We start from the raw sequence: 25,664 nt of genomic DNA, 5'->3' as shown, positions 1-25,664 counted from the left end.
CGAGTCATGCCATTTGGGTTTAAAAACGCTCCAGCTACATTCCAGAGGCTTATGAATCAAGTTGTAGCTGAAGTACATAACTGTGTAGTTTGTTTAGGTGATGTTGTAATATATAGTAACAGATGGGAAGAACATGTAAAGCAACTAGAGGACCTGTTTAAGCAACTGCAGTTGGCTGCCTTAGTCATAAATCTGGCCAAAAGTGAATTGATTTGCAAAACCAAGGGTAACTTACCTAGGTCATATCATTGGACAAGGGCAAGTGTTGCCAAGAATAGCAAAAGTGAACACTCTAATAGAATTCCTCATTTCCAAAACTAAATGAGAAATCATGAGATTTTTGGGAATGTGTGGGCTTTATCAGAAGTTTGTGCCTAACTTCAGTGCAATACCCATACCTCTCACCAATTTGTTAAGAAAACATGCAAAAAGTGGTATGGTCAGAAGAATGCCAAGCAGCCTTTGAAAAGCTGAAGGCAATCTTAATAAATGAACCAGTGTTGGCTGCCCCTGACTTTACCAAACCTTTTAAAATGGCAATTGATGCCAGGGACTTGGGGTAGTCCTATTACATGATAAATTAGGGATAGGGAAGCCGGTGGGTTACTTTTTCAAGAAACTAAATCAATATCTCTACAGTAGAAAAAGAAAATCTAGCGTTGTTGCTGTCTCTTCAACACTTTGAAGTTAATGCCCAACACGATAACAAAGAAACACTAATCTACACTGACCATAATCCGCTGGCGTTCATTGAAAAGTTTAAAACTTGAAATGCGAGACTGTTTAGATGGAGTCCATTGTTTCAACCATTCAATGTAAAGATTGTTCACATTGCCAGCAAAGATAATGTGATCGCGGATGCATTGTCCCAGGTGTAAAATACCGAAATAAATTAAAGGGGTAAGAAATGCTGAAGATTGTATAAGATTGTATAAGGAGGAGGAAGGATGAATGGAAGTAAGTCTCGTATTTTGTTGTCCATGTATCACATACCTTGTGATGAAACGCATTTTTGAAATAGCGTTTCATCTCTTTTAAGGGTGGAGGCACGTAAAGAACATATCTTTTTATTTCTGCTGGACTGTGGATTAAAATTACAATGGCTGCAGTTTGAAAGACATGTCTGCTAGAACAGTGTAAGGTATATATACAATGTTGCTGTCCTGGAACAGAGTGTGCCATGAAAGACAGGATGGTGCTGAGGAGGAGTCCAGTCTAGAGCTGCCTAACAACAACAATTTGATTGGCTCCTAACCAGGTGACTAGGGTTTGTGAGAGAGCAGTGCAGCAGAGAGAAGCTCCTAGCCTGAAAAGAGAAAAGGCCTAAAACCTCTTTCTCCTGTGTGTGTAAGATTCCAGTAATTCTACAATGATAGCCAGCTGTTTTTTCCCTCATATTTCTGTAACCTGCTCTCTCTCTGAAAAACCCTTGTCAAAAGGGAAATCATCAGCAATGTGGTTGATTCTTAAATGCCCTCTGAACAAGGGTAATTAAGGGTGGGCAATAAATGCTGGCCTAGCCAGCAACACCCACATCCCATGAATGAATTAAAAAAAACACTAGTTAGGCTTCAGTTGGAGGACTGCGTGCAGTTCTGGTCACCACACTGAAGGAAAGATGTGATTACACTAGAGAGGATACAGAGGAGACTTATGAGGATGTTGCCTGCAGAATTTTAGCTATGAGGAAAGAGTGGACAGGCTAGGGTTGTTTTCTTTGGAATAGAAGAGGCCGAGGAGAGACCTAATTGAAGTGTATAAAATTATGCGAGGTCTATATAGAGCGGATAGGAAGGCCCTATTCACCTTGGTTGAGGGGCCCATAATCGGGGGGCATAGATTTAGAGGTAGGACATTTAGAGGGGATTCAAGGGGAAATCTTTTCACCTAGAAGGTGGTAGGGATCTGGAACTCACTGCCTGAAAGGGTGGTAGAGGCAGAAACCCTCATAACATTTAAACAGTACTTGGAAGTGCACTTGAAGTGCCGTAACCTACAAGGCTGCGACCAACAGCTGTAAAGTAGGATTGGGCTGGTTGGACTCTTTGTTGGCTGGTATACCAAGTAGTGAGATTGGCCCTTTTTTGTTCTTCAGTTTACCCATACGGCCTCATTTGATGATCCTTCTACCATATTATCCCTTCTCATAGCTATTATTGTTTTTTCAATTAATGATGTGGCCCTCCCTCATTTTTAACCCCCTCTCTAACTCATTTGAAAATCCTCAAACTAGGAATATTGAGCCGCCACTCCTAACCTTCTTTCATCCATGTCTCAGTAACAGATACAATATCATACTCCCACGTGTCAATCTGTGCTCTCAGCTCATCGGCCTCATTTCCTAGACTTATTGATTGAAGCAAATACCATTTAGCACTGCCAAACTCCCTTGTTGTCTTTTGTAACCTTTGTTTCCCCTGCCTTCCAAACACGCTTACTATTTTTTCTTGCCGTACATTTTCTACTTTTATTTTTGTCCCTTCTGAATCCACTCTCAAGTTACCATCCCCCTTCTCCAACAGCACTAGCAAAATCTCCTGTCAGGGTATTCACCCCTGTCCTGTTGAAGTGCAACCCGTCTGGTTGGTACAGTTCCACCTCTCCCCGTAGCAGTCTGAATGTCTCAGCAATCTAAAATCCTTGATCTTCTCCATTCCTTTTGATGAGGCAATAAAATCTTGTTTCTTTTCATTCTTTACAGCTTTTACTAGTCTATTCTAAGTCCAACAGTTATTTCCTCTTTATGTTTTTGGTTCACACTTAGCCTTCTTTCTATTTCAATACTCTTGGTCACACCATCTCTTCTGACCTTAAATAGAACTCACACATCTCCCCAACTGTTAAACTGCCCGCAAAAAGCTCAGTTTCTTTTTTTTTAACACGATATAAAATTATGGCTGTTCAAAACTTGAATATTGCTCCCATATCTGGTAATTGTCTTCTAATGTACTCCCCACAATCTTGCGTTGGATACAAGAGAAAGCTTATTATCTGATCAATAATATGGTTCCTATTTTTCCTCTTTCACAACTTTTCTTGTCTGTCCTTTTTGTGATGGAATCTGTGATTTCAAAGCTTGTATTTTTTTGATGAGACCTTAATTCAAAAGTAAATTGAACTTTCAGGTTTCTAAGAAAACTAAAACTGAAATTGAAACTTCAGGTTTTTCAGGAAACTGACATTGGTTGAAATGAGATAAAAGACATGGAGCCATTCGAGCTCAGGAGTGTTGTTGAGCAGTCAGGTTGAAGGAACAGGCAGGCTGGATCTGGGAGTGGAGATAAAGAAGAAAAAAAGGTTACCGCCACTACTTCAGTTATTTTAAAGGAACTGATTAACCAGCATTGGCCATACAGCGCACAGGGTTGTTGTTACTGAGGGTTTGGATAAAGGTGTTTTGGGTGGATCCATGCCATCAAGACTGTCATGAACAGAGCTGGTGAGGTTCTGCAGAATTCTGACATTTTGGTAAAGATCATGCCCGTGGAACTCGGGTTGTTTGGGAGCTGCTGTCGGATGAGAAGTAATGACTAAATCCTGGAAGGAAAGGAGCTAGAATTCGAATTGAGGAAATTCAGAGCTTTGAAGGCTGAAATTAGTGCCATATATGCTGAGGGGGCTGCCTGCTAAATTTGTGAGCAGTTATGAAAGCTACACTTACCTCGTCGGAGAACTGGAGGTTGGAAAGTCCAAGTCTCAACACGGAGCTTCCGTGCATGCACAGACCGGGAGTGGGCTGCACATGTGCAGTTCTGCCTTTTTGAGTTCCTTAGGCCCAGAGTGCCTGTGCATAAAGAAAAAAGGCATGAAAACTCAAGTGAGCTGGAGCCATTGCAGGTTAGTGACCCAGGCAGGGAGAGAGGACAGAAAGAGGTCTCAGTTATCAGGGAAGCCCTGAAGATCCAAAAAGGCAGAAGGTTGGTGACTCCATGCTGTGGTCTATTGGGACAAAGGTACTGCTTTGGAGCAGTCGTGTTCTGCTCAGTGCAGCCAAAGAGCTGAGGTTGTGTTTGTGAGTTAGCGTTTAAGTGCAGATTCGGGAATCTAGGGGAACGGAATCTCAGCAGATGAGATTAAAACCTTGTGGGATGGGCTGTCGTTGACGCCATCCAAGTTGGAGCGACTTTTGAAGAGAATTCCAAGGTTAGATCTTCGAAAGTGAAGACTGGAATCCACGTGAGAGACGGAGTTTCAGTGAGATTGATTGACTCAGCGTTACTGAGGTCTGATGGGTTGTTGAGAAATCCGTGGACTTTGCCTTGGTCATATTTGCTATTTAATGTGCAATGTGGTATGTTCGACGATAGTTTGCCTGTTAATTCAAATGTACCTCATATTAATCCCGAATGTTAGAGTATAAGACAGATATTGCAAATTGTATTATCTTTCTGACCTTGTATAGTAGTTTATCTTCGCTTGTTCAATTCTCATGGAATCTTGTGGCTTTATTCACTGAGCATGTGTCTTGAATGTCAAACTTTTTGCCTCCTTAAAACAAAATATTATTGGTCCCTAACCGAATCTTACCAAAAACTTGGAGGTCAGGTCAAGGGTCATAAGAGAGTTCTAACTTTGTTGTATTTGTAGTTTATATTGACCACAATTTTCCTTATGTTGATTTTGGTTTGATTTTTAAAGTATAAGTTATAAAAAATGAAATCTTGTCCTTTGGTCTTCTCGTTGGGGTCATTCAGTAAATTCAGTTATTTTGGTTTGTTGGTTTCCACAGGGATAAGTTTTTGATACGACAGTCGTCAAGCACATTAATGGGCTTTGCTCTCTTATTGCTTCTAATCTGCAACTGTGCATTCCTACATGTCCTTCATCCCTCCCTCATTCCAATACACACCGTGCTGAAATCAAATCTCATTGCACATATTCTTATTCTTACTCATCCTTTCCCACAACCCACTACTAATACACCCTTTAGTCTATTCTGCCTCCTACGCTCTTTCGGTTTATTAAACCTAAGCTTGGCATTTGCTGCTTCTTGATTTGCTTCATCTCGTCCTTTCCTGTTAATGCGCTGCAGCATCCTTCACTTTGGTTTCTCATTTCTCAATAAAAGAAATTTAAAATTAGTTTTATTCTTGCCTTTTTCACAACATTAGATTATGTGGCCATAATAAGCTGTTCATGTCATTAATAAGACACTGACAGATGCATTGTTTTGCAACTGAAGACAGCGACTAACTTTAAGAATTGAGAACAGCAAATATGTTCTTCACTGAATTGCCTCCTGGTGGAGATTTGCAAGCGTGAGCGACAGCGAGAGGAACTGGAAAAGGGAAACCAGAGATTGCGAAAAAGAAGTATAATAAGAAGAGAGAGGGAGGGAAAGAGAGAGAAAATAGCAGAGAGACATAGTGAAATTCCACCTTTTTAATTTTATTCTAACATGTTCAGTTATTTCATTGAGCATTTTGATTTTACTTATTTAGTTTGATAATTATTTTATGACTCAGTCACGGAGGCAGCTGATGCTACTGCTTTGCTCTCCTTTTGAAAATAGCGTGGGTGTGATTGCTAAATATTCCACCTGAGCAGATGAGCTACCCTGCATTTTAATATTGTTAACTAATCAAAAGGCATGCCGGATGAGTTATTACACCCTGTGTTGAATTTGAATTTGATTTACAACTATATACTTTTACATAATTAGTAAACAAATTGGAGAAAAAATGTTCATATATAATTTCTTGACACAACATAAAAAAGCATTTATTTTTGAAGAAATATATGTGAAGGATTAAGATTTTAGTGGAGAATATCAAACCTCAAAAGAATGGGATGGAACACAAGCTTAATGAAGAAGTAGTGATTAGGTAACAGCGAGAGTGGAATGGGGGAGAAAATCAGTGGGAGAGATAGAGTTCCATAGTTCGGAGGTCCTGGAAAAAAATGAGTTATAGTAGGAGACTATGATGAATCTGTACTTTAACCTAAAGGGGTGAAGGGGTGTAGCAATGAGTAAAAACAGGGACAGGTTGCTCACTATCTTCAGCATTTATGCTATACACCATTATTGTACTAAAATGATCATGATAATTTGCATTTTTACAGATTTACACCTTTACTGTATTAAACATGTTTCCTTGATGTTTTTAACTGTGCAAATCTTGTGCCCATCAAAGCCTCTCAGGGCTCATTTGCAGACTTACACTGTTCAGTTACTAATTCTGTTCTCGTACTCCCTGTAAGTTACATAAAAAAAGAAATGGTCAAACTACTTCCCTCTATAATTTCAGAGCAGTGTCAGTGAGGAATTGGGAAGCAGAAAAGGGCACCAACTTCACTTACTGGCTGCAGGCTTCCGAGCGACTTCTTTTAACCCATTCCTTTACATTTTTACTCACTGACACTTGCAACTTACTTTACTGTAGAGAGCTGCCAAGGCTTGTATATTTCTTAACTTTTATAAAGCAGCCAAATAACCCCACACTTGGGCATCACCTGCCCCTCGACAGCAGAGGGATAGAATCAGGAACTACTACAGGAGAGCTTACATTCCCCAGGGAATACCTTGATGACGTGCATATGGCACTGAATGTGCCAACCAAGCAGTTTGGTATTCTGCCTTAATTAGAACTATTGGTGAGGAGTTGATCAAAATTTGATTTTCAATCCAAAAAGCATTCACTGTGTTGTATCAAAGAGTCGTTCAAATATTTGTCCACTTTGCCTCTACATAATAGTGTGAAATGGGATTTTCTTCACTTACATTAAAATCAAATATATTTTGAACATAGGGGCTGATTTGTGGTTGAAACTCCATGTGGTCAATCTGATATTCCACTAATTTTGAAATTCTCTACCACAGAGGGCAGTGGGTGCTCAGTTGAGTATATTCAAAACAGAGATTTTATAGTTTTTTGGAAACTAAGGGAGTCAAGGGATGTGGGGATAGTTTGGCAAGGCAGAGCTGAAGTAGAAGTTCAGCCATGATCGTATTGAATGGCGGAGCAGGCTCGGAGGGCCAAATGGCCAACTCCAGCTCCTATTTCTTATGTTCTAATTGTGCACTAGCAAACAAACTATTTTGCTTACTGAGAAAATGGTGATCACAAATATTCTTTTATGTTCAAGATTATTCGGTGGTGTCGAGCTGGCACTATGCAAATTTTACTCTTGAGCAATGTGCTATGTAAGCCAAAAAAACCCAAAATCTTCTTGTTCTACACAAAAATACTAAGAGTAATTTTAACCTTACCTGCCCCATACCTGTTATCCACCTATTTTACATGTTGACTTTAATGGAACACAAAATTGGGAAGAGTGTAAAAGCGATGATGGACTCAAGACCCAGTCCTTTCCTGCGAAATAGATTAAGTTAAATTAGGTACTTTCCAGCCTTCTGACTCAACACTGAGTTCAACAATTTTAGATCAAAACCTCTGCACCCTAATTTTTGGTAGGCAGCTGTTGGTGATGATTCTGCTAATCTCAATTGCACCTCCTCTGGACCCATTTTTTTGTTTCTTTGCTTGTCATCTCCTTTTGCCTTGCACCATCATCCCTTTTGTCATTTAATTTCTGTTGCTTTCCACCCTATATCAGAGCTTTCATTTTTTTCTACACCTCCAACTTTCCCTGTCTCTGTACTTGCTTAAAACCTGTTAAACCTCTTAACATTTTCCAGATCTGATGAGAGGTATTCAACATAAAGTGTTGGGCTGAATTTTCATTCCCATTCGCCAATCCCACCATCGGGAAGAAATGTGAGTCAGGAACCCGTAAGTGCCAACACCAGGACCCAGAGGCTGATTTTCGAGGAGGTGGCCAATTGAGTGGCCACCTCCGGAAGCCCTGTTCAATTAAGGATGAAAAGCAAGCTCCTGAGGCCTGAAGGGAATAGGAGGTAATTGCAGCTGGGGGAGGGCGTTAAATTCAATGAGTCCGCCACAGGGAGGTCACCCCAATTCATTAGTTGGGCTTCAGCCTCATTGAGCGTCCTGATTCCAAATGGCTCCGGACAAGTGCCTTTGATGGGCAGTTTAATTGGCTACCCAACACTGGCGGCTGGTGTCATGGTAATAGCTGATTGTGTGTATGGACTTGAGTATTAGATGCTATGCAGTACTCGGATAAGATACTGTAAGGTACACTCTGTACTACATATGGGGTCACCTGACTTGGGGTTGAAGGTCAAAGAGCACATGTTAGGGAGTTAGCCACCAAGGCAGGTTAAATGATGTTTTTCTTGCAGTTAAATCTGTGACTTTCAGTCTCGTTGTTTCAGCCTGAGACGTGACAGCTGGGTGGCCATAACCCCCACCACCCACCCTCCAATCCATCCTCAAAGAAAATTGTCTAGAGACAGAACCTTGGCAGCAGACCGGCACACTGGTCAGTAACGGGAAATTGCGGAATTGCGGGCTTGCTCATCACCAGATGCAATTGAAAGTTCAGCCACCAGTTCTGTTCCTTTCTCCATGGGTGCTGCCCGATCTGCTGATTATACCCAGCATTTTCGGTTTTTAATTTTAGATTTCCAGCAGCGTTTCCCTTTGGCATTAGGTTAAAATTGCCACACTGTTACTTAGAAAGAGAGAAATGGGAATGAGGTAAGAGTAGTGTTGCCAACGCTCCAGGATTGGCTTGGAGTCTCCAGGAATTGAAGATCAATCTCCAGGACATTGTTATGTGTAACCCTGGAGAAAGATTTTTTTAAATCATTTTCTTTGAACATCCTTTACCAGATATAAAAATATTGAAAATAGGGAAAGAAGGTTGTTTGGCTGACAGTCAAGCATCATCCAATTGGGTAATAAGTCTCTTTGTTTTCCAGTTGGCATAGGAAGGCCGTGCGTCACAAGGATGGATGCGTTGGCTGACTAATGGCTGGAGCATGGGAACAAGTGATGGGATGAAACCTCTAGGAATACACTTAGTCACAGTTAGCAACCCTAGGTATGATGTAAAAGGGGATGGAGGTTCAGCAGAAAAATTGGGGAACTTGTTTATAGATAAGGAGATGCTTTAATTTGTTTTATGGAAAGGAACTTGCAGCAGGAGGTGGAGGATCCAGTTGTCGTGGTACATGTAAGTACCAATAACATAGGCAGAACTAGGAAAGAGGTTCTGCAAAGTCCGTATGAGGAGTTAGGTACCAAATTAAGACTGAACCTCAAAGGTAATAATCTCTGGATTATTACCTGAGCCACGTGCAAACTGGCATAGGGCAAATAATATAAGAGATAAATGCGTGGCTCAAAGACTGGTGTGGGAGAAGTGGGTTCTGGTTTGCGGGGCACTGGCATCAGTACTGGGGAAAGTGGGGGCTGTACCTTTGGGACGGTTTACACCTGAACCGTACTGGAACGAGTGTCCTCGCAAATCGCATAACTAGGGAAGTAAAGGGGGCTTTAAACTAAACAAGAGGGGTGAGGGGTCAAGATAGCAATGCAAGGTGTAGAGTCAAGACAGGAGAGCAAAATAGTAATATGACAAATGAGGGTCAGAGAATGGCAGGAAGGGACAGAGAGAAAAACCTAAGAACACATCAACAGTCAAGACTAGATGTTACAAAGGTAACAAAAAGACAAAACTGAAGATTCGCTATCTGAATGAGCTTAGCATTCATAACAAAGTAAATGAATTAATGGCCCACATTGGAGTAAATAAATATGATCTGATAGCAATTACAGAGACGTGGCTGCAAGATGACAAAGATTGGGTCCTTAATATTCAAGACATTCAAGAAGAATAGGAAGCTAGGTAAAGGTGGAGGGGCAGCACTGTTAATCAAAGAGGGCATTGGTGCAATAGTTAAAGATGACCTTGGTTCAGGAGATCAGGATGCAGAATCAGTTTGGGTAGAGATGATGAATAGTAGGGGGAAAAAAATCATGAGTGGGAGAAGTCTACAGGCCCCCTAACAGTAGCCATGGTGTAGGACAAAGTATTCAAGAGAAAATATTGTGTGCTTGTGATATAAGGATGACAATAATCATGGGTGATTTTAATCTACACATAAACTGGAAAAATCAGATTGGCAGTAGTATCCTGAATGAGGAGTTCTTAGAATGCTTTTGAGATAGTTTTTTGAGAAGCATTTTCTGGAACCAACAAGACAGCAGGTTATATTTGACTTGGTATTGTGTAACGTGACAGGATTAATTAATGACCTCAGAGTAAAGACACCCCCCTAGGTAGCAGCGACCTCAATATGATTGAATATTACATACAGTTTGAAAGGGAGAAGAATAGGTCTAAGACTAGTATCTTAAACATAAATAAGGGCAACTATGTGGGGATGAAAACTGAGTTAGCTGAAGTGAACTGGGAAACTAGGCTAGAGAATAGATCAATAGAGAAGCACTGGCAAACATTTTAGGGGATATTTCAGAGTATTCAGAATAGGTTTTTCCTATTATAAAGAAAAATTCAAAGGGAAGGACCCACCATCCATGGTTAACTAAAGAAGTTAAGGAAAGCATCAAACTTTAGGAAAAGGCATCCAACTCCGCAAAGATGAGTGGCAGGACAGATGTTTGGACAGAATATAAAGAACAGCAGAGAAAAAGGAAAAGAGTAAGTAAAGTGAGTGTTGGTCCTCTAGAGTGTGACAGTGGGGAGTCAATATTAGATAATAAGGAAATGGCAGAAGAAATTAGCAAATATTTTGCTTCTGTGTTTACTATAGAGGATACAAAAAAACATTCCAGTAAAAACTGCAAATCAAGAGGTGCAAGGGAGAGAGGAACTTGGTGAAATTGAAATCACTAGGGAAACAGTACTGAGCAAATTGATGGAGCTGCGGGCTGGCAAGTCTCCAGGTCCCGATGGATTATATCCTCTAGGGTCTTAAAAGAGGTGGCTAATAAGGCAGTCGATGCGCTGGTCTTAATTTTCCAAATTCTCTATATTCTGGAAAGGTTCCATCAGATTGGAAAGTAGCACATATAACTCCTCTATTCAAGAAGGGAGGGAGGCAGAAAACAGGAAACTATAGGCCAGTTAGCTTGACGTCTATCTTGGTCAAGTTGTTAGAATCGATCATTAAAGAGGTTATAGCTGAGTACTTAGAAGAGTTCCAGGCAATTGGAAAGAGTCAGCATGGTTTTGTGAAACAAAAATCAAGTTTAACCAATTTATTGGAGTTTTTTGAAGGAGTAACATGTGCAGTGGATAACAGGGAGCCTGTAGATGTACTGTACTTGGATTTCCAGAAGGCATTTGATAAGGTGTCACATCAAAGATTATTACAGAAAATAAAAACACATGGTGTAGGGGCTAACATATTAGCATGGTTAGAAGATTAGCTGGCTGGCAGAAAGCAGACAGTATGCATAAATGGGTGTTTTTCTGATTGGCAGGATGTGACGAATGGAGTCCCACAGGGATCTGTGCTGAGACCTCAATTTTTTTAAATTAAGGAGGCTAATGGAATGCTATCCTTTATTACAAGAGGGATTGAACATAAAAGTAACAATGTTATGCTTCAGTTATACAGGGCATTGGTGAGTCCGCACCTTGAATACCGTTTGCAGTTTTGGTCTCCTTATTTAAAGAAGGATGTAAATGCATTGGAGGTGGTTCAAAGGAAGTTTACTAGATTGATATCTGGAATGAGTGAGTTGTCTTATGAGGAAAGGTTGGACAGACTGGGCTTATTTCCACTGGAGTTTAGAAGAGTCAGGGATGATTTGATTGAAGTATACAAGATCCTGAACGGCCTTGACAAGGTGGACGTCGAAAGGATGTTTCCTCTTGTGGGTGAGTCCAGAACTAGGGGGCACTGTTTTAAAATTAAGGGTCGCCTTTTTAGAACAGAGATGAGGAGAATTTTTTTTCTCTGAGGGTCGTGTGACTTTGGAACTCCCTGCCTCAGAAGGTGGTGGAGGTGGAGTCATTGAAGGCAGAGGTAGATAGATTCTTGTTAGGTAAGGGAATCAAAGGGTATTGGGGTTAGATTGCAATGTGGAAATCGAAACACAAGAAGATCAGCCATGATCTTATTGAATGGTGGAGCAGGCTTGAGGGGCCGAATGGTCTACTCCTGCTCCTATTTCTTACGAATTGTGCCCTTTAATATTACATTATCGTGGAATTTAAGTTGTGTAAAAACAGAAGAGAAATCGCTTAATACCTTCAACAAAAAGACTGACTAGAATGTTTTGGGAAGCTGTGAGAGGTTGAGCCAGATGCGAATGACAGAAGTACCTTCAGTAATCAGCTGGAGGAGCTCCACCGCCTCCCTTCACTGCCTGCCCTGGGTCACTGAACTTTCGCTCAGCCTTCAACCGCCTGTGGGCGGGGCCCCGCCCTCTGACTGGCCGCTGCCCCTGTCCGTCAGCCGCTGCGACCTCCTGACCCGGAAGCCGAGGTGGGGTAGCCAGTCTCTGATTGGCCCTGAGCCGTCAGCCGTTGCCGGGGCGCTGTTGACATCACGTGGCCCCCGCCAGGCGGCCAATGGCGAGCGGCTGTGGCCTGGCGCGCGCTGGGCGCTGAGCGACGCGGCTCTGCGACTGGATGTGTGGCGGAGGATGTGAAGGGGAGAGGGGGAGAGCAGCCCTGGCGGCAGCAGGGTAAGGAACTGCGGGCGGGCAGGAGGGGGGTAGAGAGACAGACAGACAGCTAGCGGTAACCGGGGTGGGCCTGCTCCGGGAGAAGACAGAGCGGGACGGACGGGAGTGGGGATGAGGGAGACAGGCCCGGCCGCTCTATCACTGGTGGACTGGCCTCCAGCAACTTCCCCATCCCGGACATTACCCCCCCCCCCCCCTCCCATTCCGGACATTACCCCCCCCCCCCGATTCACGGACATTACCCCCCCCCCACCCCTGACATTACCCCCCCCCCCCCATTCCCCTGACATTACCCCCCCCCCCCCCAATTCCCGGACATTACCCCCCCCCCCATCTCGGACATTACCCCCCTCTCCCGTCTCCCTCTCCGGAAGCTGCTCCCTTCCCCCGGGATTCTCCCCTTCTTCCCGCTCCCCTCCGGGCATCCTCCACCTCACCGGACATCTCCCCGCCGCCCCCCCCCCCCCCCCACCTTCCTTGGGCAACTCGCCTTGTCCCCTCTCCTCTCTCTGGGCTGCTCCCCTTTCCCCCTCTCAGGAATACTGTATCCACTGGTTGGAATGATTCTGCGTTAACTTAACCCAAGGATGTGTTGTTGTCACGGATCTCACTCCCTAGTTTGCCGTGTGTACCAACAAGCTTTTGGATGACTTGTATTCATTCATTGATGGGTTTATCTTATTTGCCTGTGAAGCTTGCCCAGGCCACAGCTTCGTGTGATGGACTGGTATCTCTGAAACTGTACCTGATTAGCAGTAGTATTCAGATCCATTTTGTTGATGAGGAGAGTGGTATCCCGTGTGTATGTTGTCCGAGTTCAGAAAGACACCATAAGGTGATCCCAGCCATGAGGAGTTGTATGTATAATGTAGATAGGATCACAATAGGAATTTGAGCCAGTCTTAAGAATAATGACATATGTATATCTTTGTACGTCACCTAGCAACTTACAGCACAGCAAACTCTGCAAGATCAAGTGGTATGAAATGTTTGTATGTTATAATGATGAGACTGCAATCATTGTGTATCTATGTGATATTATTAAAACATAAGTTTTTGTTATGATTTGAGGTTTACTATCTTCAACGCAATTGAGGGTTGGCCTCTATTTATAGATAACAAACATCACATACTATTGATACTGTAATGGTAATGAATACCGACTTATTAATTCTTCAAGCATTCCACATGGTATGTTGAGTTGTGTGGTGTCTCTTATCTTGTATCTCCGCTATGAGAATGATCTAGGATGGTAGAAATGTAACCCGGGAAGTCAAGATACTAACTGGGAAACATGGTAGCTTGTGCTTGGTTGGTGAGGATATGCTATTATAAATGAGGTGTGAGTGCCTTACAGATGAGAGGAACTGTGATCTGAGTAGGCACCTAAGGGTCAGCTGAGTTCAGGAGCATTTTGTAGCCAGGACTGACTTGACAGCATGATTTAAACCTGGAGTGACCGTGTGTCAACTTGGGAAAGGACGTGGTGTCAACCTGAAGAAGGAACAACACATTGATTGGGATGGCCACAGATGTCACTGAATGTTTTGTCTGGGGGTGAGAAAAAAACTTGCCTGTAGCCTCTGTATGGTAGCTTGTGAGTTATTCGGCATTTTGTTGTAGAGATTTTCCAAACATAGAACAAGGATTGTGCTGGTAGAACATTTTGATAGTCTCCCTTTACTGTCTGAACAAATGTTCAGAGCAAATTATGTTGCACCAGGATTGATCTTTTTGTCACCATTTCAAGATGTGGATCTTTGGAGTGAAAAATTGTGTAAAATGGTACAAACTATTGTTTAAACATAATTTCGTAAGCCACTATCAGTTTAGCCAGTTTGGTCATGATGCTCTAATATGCATATAACTATTTGAGAGGTGTGCAAACATTGCAGTAATAAAATGTTTATTAAAATAAAATGTTATGATCAGATCATAGATTGTAGTGGAATTTATGAACTTTTTAAAATTCAGTAATTTACAATTGCAGTAGTAAGTTTTTATGCAGAGGAATGTTGTATTAATTTATATTTTAAGCCAACAATACTCTGCTAAATGCATCAATTAACAACCTACTTTATAATAAGCTTGATTTATAATAAGATGAACATTTTGTGCAATCTAAAATATATCTAGCAACAATAAAATTTTATATACAATTTGAGTAGTTACTTTTGCTGATGAAACATTTCTTGATGGGCTGTTTTTGTCTGTAGAATTTTATTTACTTTATGGAGCACTGTTTCTTGACTTGTTTGGATGTTAAATGAAATCTAGTTGTTGTACACGTTAAATAAAAGGATAAAAGTGTATATTTTTTTACATTGACATTTTGTGTTTTTTTATTTAATTGCACTTTGTTTGTTTACTGGAATTATCATTTTCATATTGAGCACCAAAATTTTTATGTTGAAAGTGAGCAGCAGAAACAGTCCAGAATATCGTGCAAATGGACCTCGATGTTTGCTTGTTCCAAATAAAAACAGTTGTTAGTAAAAACATATTTTATGAACCAACTTCTGTATAATCCATAAAACACTGCTAGGAATAGTTACATTTCCTAACCAAAGGGCGACCTCCATAAGAGGTTTTTCATGTCTGAGATCAACTCAGTCCACGTTGAGAGGAGCTTTCTGTTTGTTCTGATGGGGAAGATTTTTATTTTAAGCGGGTGTGTGTTTTAATAAACTCTCCCTCAAGATACATTATTAGATAAATATACATATCAGTGTTGTCAACAGCAGCTATTATGTGTTTCCATCCAAGGCAGTTTGTGCTGAAGTTTGGGGAACAGCTGTGGTGACGTAGCGAGCAAAGTTCAGAGAGAGGGAGAGGAGAGGAGAGTGGAGTTGGTGACATTTGTGCTCTGGATTAAAAACTGTCGGGGTGGCTGGCGAGAGGGAGGCAGCGTGTCTTTGCCCGCTCCTGGTGGCCTTGGAAGATGGCATGTGTTTGAGAAGTCTGGAGTTGCCCGTCTATATCTCTCTGTGTTGCTGATTTCCTTGCGGCGAGAGGAGTGGAGAAGCCCGAGAAGGAGCAGGAGGAGAAGAAGAAGAAGAAGAAGGGGAGTGAGAGAAAGAGAGAGAGAGAGAGCAAAAAAAAAATAACAGCCCACTTTGTGCAGCTGGAAATATGAACCTTTGGCCGCTGAGACCCCGCACGAACAGGCCGTGCCCATGGTGAGGAGGAAGAAGACAGTCTCGGCTGCCGAGGACCGCCAGAATGGGTAGGAGAAGAAGGGGAAAGCCGTCTCTCTCCCTAGCCGGAGCGGAGAGTGGGGAGGTTTCAGCAGCTCCCGGCCGACATGTCGCGGCTCTGGAGTGAAGCTCCAAGGCGAAGGAGGAAGACATTAACACTGCCGCCAACCCCGGCTCTTTCAAACCCAGCAGCAGCCCCCCCCCCCAGAGTCGACCAAAAAAAACCCCTCATCCCCCGGCTGGTCCAGGGATCCAGCTTCAGGACCCCCGAGCTGGCCGAGAAGAAGCAGATTTTCAGCGGGTGGTTGCGGGACAGCGATCAGGGGGATCAGGAGAAAAACAACGGCGGCCATGTTGGAAAAAAATGTTTACAGCTGCAAGTTGTGAGGGTTCAGAAATGTGGAAATAAATGTGCTTTCTAAGTATGTGTGTTGACTGATTTTTGCCTTGTTTTGTGTCCCCCAGAATGACGGCGAAATGTGCGGAGGGGAGCAGCGATGAAGGGCTGAGGAGATTGTGTAAACGGTCTGGGGAAGAGGAGAGTGCTGAAGGAGATGGGGAGAGTGAAGAAGGAGGCAGCAGCTCTCAACACAACACAAAGAGAGAAGATCCAACAGCAGTTGCCACAAGCCCAGACCAACACCATTTCTTAAGATCCAGTGTCAGGCCTCCCAGCAAGAGGTTAAGGAAAGATTCATCTACTTCGAATGGCTCCAGTGGCTTCCAGAACAATAAAGGAAAAGGTAAAATGATGGCTCTTGCTATTAAGGTTTGGCAGCATCAAACACATTACAATCCTGTGTGGGTGAAACAGGTATGTGCCTGACTGTTTCAAACAATTCCCTTACTTTTGTATAATATTCCAAAGATTTTTTTAAAGATTGAAAGTAGTTTTCAGTAGATATTAATTCATACAATATGTGTGAATATGTGATCAGCAGTTATTGTAACCTTCCCTTAGCTCACTGCCTTGCACTGGAAGCCACTTCAGGCATAACATTTAATCCTTTTCACTAGGACAGCTATATTCTAGTTTATGTGTATACTTTAGTTCCCAACAATATAATCCACATGTATACATATTCTTTATAGTTGAAGTTTACAAAGTAGTAGTGCATCACAGCACATCGCTTGCTTTTCTAGTGAACAGTGGACCAAATCTAAAGTGTAATGTGAACAAGAGGCTGACCTATGAACAGTAGACACCAGGACACTGGTGACACTCACTGTAATTTTTATTTGACCTACTGTTCCATAGTGGTGATTTTTCACATTATCTCCATTCAGAGCAGTGTCACAAATCTGGATGCCATTCGCAAGTGCAGCCTTGAAGTGCATACTGTATCATACCATGAGCTAATGAATCAAAGGATATTGCACATAAGTAATGGAAATTATTTCACTGTATTTTGTTAACAAAACTGTTCATTGTAATACTATAACTTTTAGTTTTTTTCATTCCATATTCATTTCGTACGCAGGACATTTTTTACCATCCAAGGCATACTGGTTATTTAACTTTTAAAAGATATAAAAATTGATTATGCAGAGTAACTAATGGCTGCAAGTAAATCATAAGGATTTTTTACACAATCATAGAACAGTTACAGCACAGAAGGCTATTTGACACATTGTGCTGGCTTTCTAAAGGAGCGAGTCACCTGGTGCCACTCCTCTGCAAATTTTTCCATTTTAGATAATGATTCAATTCCCTTTTGAAAGCCTCAATTGACCCTGCCTCCACCACACTCTCAGGTAGTGCATTTCAGATCCTAACCACTCGCTGTGTGAAAAAGCTTTTCCTCATAAAGCCAATGCTTCTTTTGCTAATTACCTGGAATTTGTGCCCTCTTGTTCTCGATCCTTCCATCAATGGGAACAGTTTCTCCCTATTTACTTTGTCCAGAACCCTCATGAATTTGAACACCTCTATCAAATCTCCTCTCAACCTTCTCCAAGGAAAACAGTCCCAACTTCTCTAGCCTATCTAGGGAACTGAAGTTCCTCACCCCTGGAATCATTCTCGTGAATCTTTTCTGCACCCTCTAATGCCTTCAAATCCTTCCTAAATTGTGGTGCCCAGAACTCCAGCTGAGGGTGAACCAGTGTTTTTATATAGGTTTAATGCATCTTCTTTGCTTTTGTACTCTATGCCCCTGTTGATAAAATTTAGAATATTGTATGCTTTATTAACCACTCACTCAACCTGTCCTGCCAGTTTGCTCCTGCACCCCCTTTAGAATTGTACCCTTTATTTTGTCTGTGTTCTCCCTACCAAAATGGATCACTTCACTCTTGTCTGCATTAAATTTCATCTGCCACTTGTCCGCCCATTCCACTAACCTGTATACAGTTCAAGCCTTTTTTTTCAGATCCGTGAAATTATTCACATGTAATTTACTTTCTAATTGACTGCTGACCATTGGCTAAACTATCCGTAGTAGTCTTTCATCAAATGCACAAATTATTCAGATATAGTTTATTAAGTTGATTTCCATATTACTTCATTTGCAACTTCAGGGATTTATATGCTGTAGTGTAGAATATCACAGCTAATTTGGGATTATTTAATTTAAGAACAATTGTTTCTTGTTCTGAAATGAATTGCAATATAACTCAAGTGTAGCAACTTGTCATTCCAAATAGAACAATGCTTAGCCGTTTAACTGAAGAGGAAGTGAGTGTATACAGCAGCCTTAAGTGATGGGTTGAGTTGTTGCATTGTCTTCATTCATCAGAGTTTGAACACCTGAAGCATCCCAAGATGATTATTTACAATTTCATTGTCTTTGCTGAAGTTTACTTTCTTCAGGGTGTTTCAGGATACTGCATTGGATCCTCATCAACTGTGTTGAATATTAATGCACCCAATGAGAATCCAAAGTAGTGAATACAGAGCAGTAGTAACTGCTGAAGACAGGAAGGACTTGCTTGATTGCCTATTTTTTCCAGAGTGATCATCTATATTATCTTACTCAACTTCACAGTGATTATGTAACATAAATTACTACCTTGCAATTGCTTACTTGTATTCATTCATTTTACATCATTCACATCATGGAATAGATGTAGTTCTAAAGCACATCACTTTTTAGGGAAACATGAATTTGATATAATAGCTTAAAAGTAAGTTGTGTGTTGGAAATAGGGACAATTAACTCAATTGCCAATGTTTTTACATATTCGGGTATTTCAGGAATTGGTTATTCTGTTCTGTGATTTAGAAGACCAATGATTTAATGATGGTCCTTTTCTGGAGACTAGATTGACTTGGCGATCATGCACTTTTGAAGTTGAATTGACAAAGCAACAAAGGGACAAACGTTAATGTGTAGTATAGATTTGAAGAATAAAAAGCAACTTGTGACTTATAGCAAGATAAACCAAACCTCTCCTGTGAAATCAATCATTCATCCTCTGAGAAATGTCAGCACTTTGGCACTGGCGTTGTCACCATTACAGCAGTTACTTATGTGACATGTAGTTGGGTCACTGACTGTGAGCATTTGTAGCTCATCACTAGCAGTTACTCGCGGATATTGCATAGAATCTATAACACAGAAACTGATCATTCTGCCCAACTGGTCTACATTATTGATTATGCTCCACACAAGCTTCCTCCCATTCTAATTATCTTTTCCAATCCTGCTCCAATATTTCTCTATTCCCTTCTACGTCATACATGCACCGAGCTTCCCTTTAAGTGAATCAATGTCATCTGTTTCAACTGCTCCATGTTTCAGTGAGGTCCATATCTTGCCACACTCTGATCTGTTAGTGCTTATCTTATATTTACGATCCTTTGTTCTGGCTCTTAAAAGGCAGCAGCTTGTACTGGGCTCACTAACAAGTGAATACAGGTTCTTCACATTCTCCCTGTCAAATCCCTTCACAACACTGAAGACCTCTATCGTGTTTTTTTCTTTTCCAAAGAAAAGAACCCCAAACTGTTCAATCTTTCCTGATTGTTGTATCCTCCCAGTTCTGGTGACGTCCTTGTAAATCATTTTTGTATTGTGAAGATCAGAACTACATACATTACTCCACATGATTTAACCATGCTTTATATAAATTTAACATTACTTTCTTGCTGCTTCTTTAAAAATGAATGCCAATACTCTTTATGGCCTAAACAACTTGTGTTGCTACTCTGAGTGATTATGCACCTGTAACCCCAGAACTCTTTGCTGCCCTAGCTCATTTAGTTTCTTAATTACAGTTTTATTTCTGGTTTTGTGTTTTCATGTTTGTTTTTGCTCTCATTTCCCCCCCTTCTCATTTAGAAACTGATTTAAGTTATTGTGACATCCACAGATATGCATGCCACTTTACACTTACAAAATATAGAGTAGTCATCCACTTTCAGTCAAAGTGAATTAAATCCTCAGTATAGGATATATCCTAAAGCCATTGTCACACATTCAGTTTTTTGGCAACTCCTCTCATTGTTGGAGACTTGATCTTATTAGTACAGTAGAACCCTCATTTAATTGAACAAAGGAGCAAACAATATGTGTAAGCACATGCATTATTGTTCATACTGCTGTTGTAGCTCAGTAGTTTAAAATTAAAATGAGTACATTTGATTGTCCAATTATATTACCAGACGTTGACTTAACTGTGTTCATATTTTAATCAGCTCCTTTCTCCTTCCAGCACTAGACATGCTGAAACATTTGTTATAGCCATTTGTAATGCAGCCAACCTAATGGAATCAGACAGTAATTGTTTCAAAAATAAATATATGTGTAAGGCAATAGGAATTAAAGATGTTTCAGCTATAAAGTCATAGTTTTGTGTATTAAAAGCTGTTAGATCCTTCCATGGTGCTGTTCGTTCTGATAAATAAACTAGAGCTGAAGAATCTTTGGCATTTGTTATGAAGCTGCTCAAATAGTCAGGTGAAAGTGAGCTTGCTAGTTTGTGCTTCTATTGCTATGAGCTGTTCTTCATTCCTTGGTTCCTGTAACTTTAGAAGAAAACCCACTGATGGACAGCTTGCATACATGAATGGTCCTGAGTGCGATCACTCTTTGGGGGACCTCCATGATTAATACGGTGCACTCTTTTTTTTTTAAATTTGGAAACCCTTAACTAAAATTATCTGATAGTTAAATTTCATAATTATTGGATACACACTCCTATTATTTATTCCTCAGTTCAAGTTATTTGATCATTCAAAATAATTTTCTCTGCTAAAAGAAATTATTAGTATATCCTAGTGCTAGGCAGTGTTCCTGCTCAATTGGGCACATGCATGGCCCTGCAGCAGGCTCAGAGGTGCCATACAGACCTTGTTCTGCAGCCGCGCACAAAAAACAAAAGTACATTGCACATTGTGAAAGCTAGCCATGCACAACTACATCATTATACGGGAAATATTGGTGCTAGAGTTCTTTTTTTAGTTTTGCAGTCAGTCAAGCTTCTTGAGCCCCTACCTATACGACTATATATACTAATTGAAAAGAAACTGCCTCTATTTTAAGCATTCATAATTAAAAACCAACATTCATTTTAACTGATTTTATTTCTCACGTCTGACAACATACATTCAGCGATGTACTAATCTGTAATTTATATCTTTATTTATGGCAGGAATACATGGTCTGCAAACCGTATGTGGGCACAAACACATGGGTGTAACTCAGTGTTCACTGTGTCTAAAAATCAATGTTACTTAGCATGTTGCAGGCAATTACATGATGGAATGTAAACGCTGATGCAGGTTAGATGCATATTCCATTCAAAATGTTTTCCTTTTTTATTAATCTCTCTCAATTTTATGTTTTACTTTCTAGGCTACACCACTTTCAGTTTTTGTATATTGCATGCAATCTTTAATTTAAGAGACAAAAACAAAAATAGCTGGAAAAACTCAGCAGGCCTGACAGCATCTGCGGAGAGGAATACAGTTAACGTTTCGAGTCCGTATGACTCTTCATCAGAACTAAGGAAAAATAATTTAAGAGCCTTTAGAGAGTTCGGAAAGGCTCAGCCTTGAAAAGGACCCATCAGCAGTTCCTACTCTGAAGGGAAGACACCTTTGCAGTCCTAAAACTGGCCTATATTTTTATTGTTGTTGATTTCAGTCTGAGCATCTTTGTTTATTACAGTGAGTGATAGTGCTGGATAGCATTTGCTTTTCATATCCATATTGGCATCAAACACCCTTGGTTAAAGTGTTACAAGGATTGAAGCAGAGTAAGCCTTTTCTAATCTGCTACAATAATCTACTTTAATCTCAAAGGAGTACTTTGTACTGCACCAGTGTGAATGTTTCCACTTCTTCCCACTAGCCATTCTTATGGCTTCTCTTAGTAAGACTCCCAATTTAATGCCTGTTTGTGTACTAACATATGAGGAACGTTTGATGACTCTGGGTCTATACTCGATGGAGTTTAGAAGGATGAGGGGGGATCTGATTGAAACTTACAGAATACTGAAAGGCCTGGATAGAGTAGGCGTGGGGAAGATGTTTCCATTAGTAGGAGAGACTAGGACCCGAGGGCACAGCCTCAGAGTAAAGGGAAGACCTTTTAGAACAGAGATGAGGAGAAACTTCTTTAGCCAGAGAGTGGTGAATCTATGGAATTCATTGCCACAGAAGGCTGTGGAGGCCAGGTCATTGAGTGTATTTAAGACCGAGATAGATAGGCTCTTGATTGGTGAGGGGATCAAAGGTTACGGGGAGAAGGCGGGAGAATGGGGTTGAGAAACTTATCAGCCATGATTGAATGGCGGAGCAGACTTGATGGGCCGAATGGCCTAACTTCTGCTCCTATGTCTTATGGTCTACTATGGCTATGTGCTCCCAGGAACTGGGTTGAGGCCATTCAAAATCATTTCCCTTGGCACCTTAACAGCTATGTTGAAGGGAGACTTTTGCATCTTTACCTAGGCCATGTCCCAAAGATGAAAGAATAATATGCTAATCACTACCACACACAAAAGAATCTAGAAGTATATTTCTTCAGTATCCATTAAATGTTTCTCAACTGTATTGCTTGCTAATATTTCTGCAAAGTGCCTTAGAATGTTTTACTCCATTCAAGGTGCAATATAAATACAAGTTGTTGTTGTTGTTTGCCACCATAATTATCTGTTTTGGGTTTCAGTTCAAAAATGCAGCCGATTCTGAAATGTCACTCCACAGTCACACATTCATCACACATTTTTGCAGTGACTTAGTCTTGGCAAGAAGGCTTGCTTTGGTCTTGATAAAAGCTGTTTTCCTGCTGCAGTTGTAATTGCCTTTTTGTTGGTCTCTTGTATGACAACCTTTTGGTGTGAAAATATCGTAATACTGCTTATTGCAAAATACTACATGCATTTTATATTTGTATGATATATGGGTTACAGACCACTATAACAATGCATTCAATGCAGGTACAGTAGCATATTGTTCATGTTACTGGATTAGTTAGCCAGAGGCCTGAACTAATGATGTGGAGACATGATTTCAAGCTCCTCCATGGTTAATTTGAAGTCAGTTAATTAAATACAGTCTGGAATAAAAAGCTAGCGTCAGCAATGGTGACTATGAAACTGCTGGATTGTCTTTTTTTTAAAAAAAAATTAGTTCACTGATGTCCTTTTGTGGAAGGATATCTGTTATCCTTCCTGGTCTAGACTTTGTGATTCCAGATCATAGCAATATGGTTGACTTTCGACAGCCCTCTGAGCTGGCCAAGCAAGCCACTTATTTGTACCAAACCACTACGCTTACAGTCGTACAAGAAAGTTGGTCATCACCATCTTCTCGAGGGCAATTAGGGATGGATATGAAAAATTGGCCATGCCAGTGAGGCCCACATCCTGATAATGAACAAAGTAAATCCCTGATATATACTTTTGATGTATTTGGTTAAAGCTAAAAGGACATGTTCAATATATGATGTTTCTGCAGTGTTGTTGGTTACTGGGTTTCTATTATGAGGCTAAAGGATTTGTAACTATTGCTGATGTACAGGATATATATTGTGACATTTAGTGTAAAGCATATAAATAATTAAAGAAGTCCAAGGAATACACACTTAAAAGGATATGGCGAACAACTGGTTTTAGCCATCTGCCAGCAGATCAGGCTGGACCACAGTTGGATCCTGCTCTCATTTGCTCATCCTGGAATGCAAACATAACCCTCAGTTTATTTTCTGTATTGCAAACCCATCTTCTTAAACCCCTGTCTTCTCCACCCTTAACCTGACCAAGGGCTCATCTTCTTTGTCACTAAGATGGAGACCAGCTGCCTCTGCTAAATTAATCCCTTCCGTTAGCCGCGAGGTCAAACTGTTACCCTGTTTGATATTCAAGCTGTGATATTTTCCAAATCACTAATGATTTGAAATAGTGTAGGACTAATCTTTTGCTCATTTCAGATTCACGTGGTACCTTATTTTGTTTCTCATGTATGCCTTTTAGATTGATCAGCAGCACTGAAAACAGTACCGATGATCAGAATTTAAAATCAGTGCTAACCTTCTTGAGGCTAGCATGTTGTGATTTGTGGGAGTGTGACTGGTTTGATCTGAACAGAGCAGGTGCAAATGGCCCAATGCAGACTCACTGCATTGTCTTTATGGAATTGGGACCCTTTAGACTGTTTGCAAACTGACTTTCATTAACGTCACTGTCAGCTACAGTAGGACCATTTTTATAACACATATAAGATACTTCAAATGCTGGAAATCTCGAATGAAACCAGAAAGTGCTGGAAACATGCAACAGACCAGGCAGCATCTGTAGAGAGTGAAAGGAGAGTTGAAGTTTCAGGACCATGAAAGGTCATCAACCTGAAACGTAACTCTCTTTCTCCACAGAATTGGCTGATCTGTGAGTTTCCTTTTTTTTTCTATTCCTTTTTTCAGTTTTATTTTGTTAGTGATTTTGTCAGCTGCTGCTGCCAGTGGCTCTACTTGAACTGTCTTGATATGGCAGTTTGAGACCTCCATTGTAAGATCTTGATCTATCTGCCTTTACTTCCATAATCCACTATGTAACCCATTTAGCCCAGCAAGCTGAAACAGCTGGTAAAGATTGTGCCTGTGATACTTAGTGCAATTTTGTATTGGCTCCATTGGATCCCTCCGAATGTTCTACAAGTGTTGTAAAGCACTGAGTACACAGGTTTATTGTCTTTTTTGATCATTTAGGAACGTGAGGTGTTTCGTGAGACACATGAAGTTTAAACGGTTCTGTAATTTCCACCTTTTTATGTCAGGCTGCAGATAATTACAGACCCCTGGCGTGCTGATTCAGGATTTATCCAGCGCTGAGACATAACTGAAGACCAGTCCTTTATAAACTTCCAAGGCTGCAAAATTCAAACAGGATAGATTGGGAAGTATGAGCATAAATGGAACCAAGTTGCTTGCGCTTTGTGGCCAGGATCGCCAGGGCTTCATTTACCCATGAGCTGTAATTTGGAAATCTTTGCTCTAAGCTACTCAGCCACAATTCATTCTTTCCCTGACACATGGGATCAAATATTAGTTTTTAAATATGTGCTAGTACATAAACTTTTAAAGATCAGGAAAACAGAAACAGCTACTGGAAACAGTAAAGGTGTATTTACAGCTTTAAGAGTGAAATGCTGTGGATACTGGAGATCTGAAACAAAAAATTCTGGAAAAACTCAGCAGGTCTGGCAGCATCTGTGGAGAGAGAAACAGAGTTGCTGTTTCGAGTCCAATCTGACTCTTCAAGAAAATGTATATGGAACTCAATATTAACTCTGTTTCTCTATCCACAGATGCTGCCAGACCTGCTGAGTTTTTCCAGCACTACTTATGTACAGAATTTACTGTTTTAAGGAAATGCAATGATGAGACTCATTGCTTTTCTTTTGAAGTGTGGTTTTAAAATTGATTTTTCAAACCACTTACGTATTTATTAATTAAATTTATTAATTAAATCTGTTGCACCCAGAGATGATCGC

General features: G+C 40.8%; 1 protein-coding gene across 2 annotated transcripts in view; it reads left to right on the top strand.

The window, feature by feature from the left end:
* The first annotated feature begins 12,390 nt into the window (after positions 1 to 12,390).
* The window catches only part of cramp1 (cramped chromatin regulator 1), a 52,150-nt gene continuing 38,876 nt past the window's right edge, over positions 12,391 to 25,664 (top strand). The window contains exons 1-2 of one of the 2 annotated variants that reach the window (XM_078559055.1): positions 12,391 to 12,530; positions 16,193 to 16,470. In XM_078559055.1, coding sequence (XP_078415181.1) covers positions 12,475 to 12,530; positions 16,193 to 16,470 — 334 coding nt within the window. In that variant the 5' untranslated portion in view covers positions 12,391 to 12,474. Of the gene's footprint in view, positions 12,531 to 15,350; positions 15,757 to 16,192; positions 16,471 to 25,664 lie in introns of those variants that run through there. The other variant, XM_078559056.1, reaches the window with a different exon arrangement.

Source organism: Cetorhinus maximus, chromosome 15, assembly GCF_964194155.1.
Source record: "Cetorhinus maximus chromosome 15, sCetMax3.hap1.1, whole genome shotgun sequence".
Classification (NCBI taxonomy): Eukaryota; Metazoa; Chordata; class Chondrichthyes; order Lamniformes; family Cetorhinidae; genus Cetorhinus; species Cetorhinus maximus.
The sequence above is the reverse complement of the archived record's forward strand: the minus strand, read 5'-3'. Positions and strand labels throughout refer to the sequence as shown.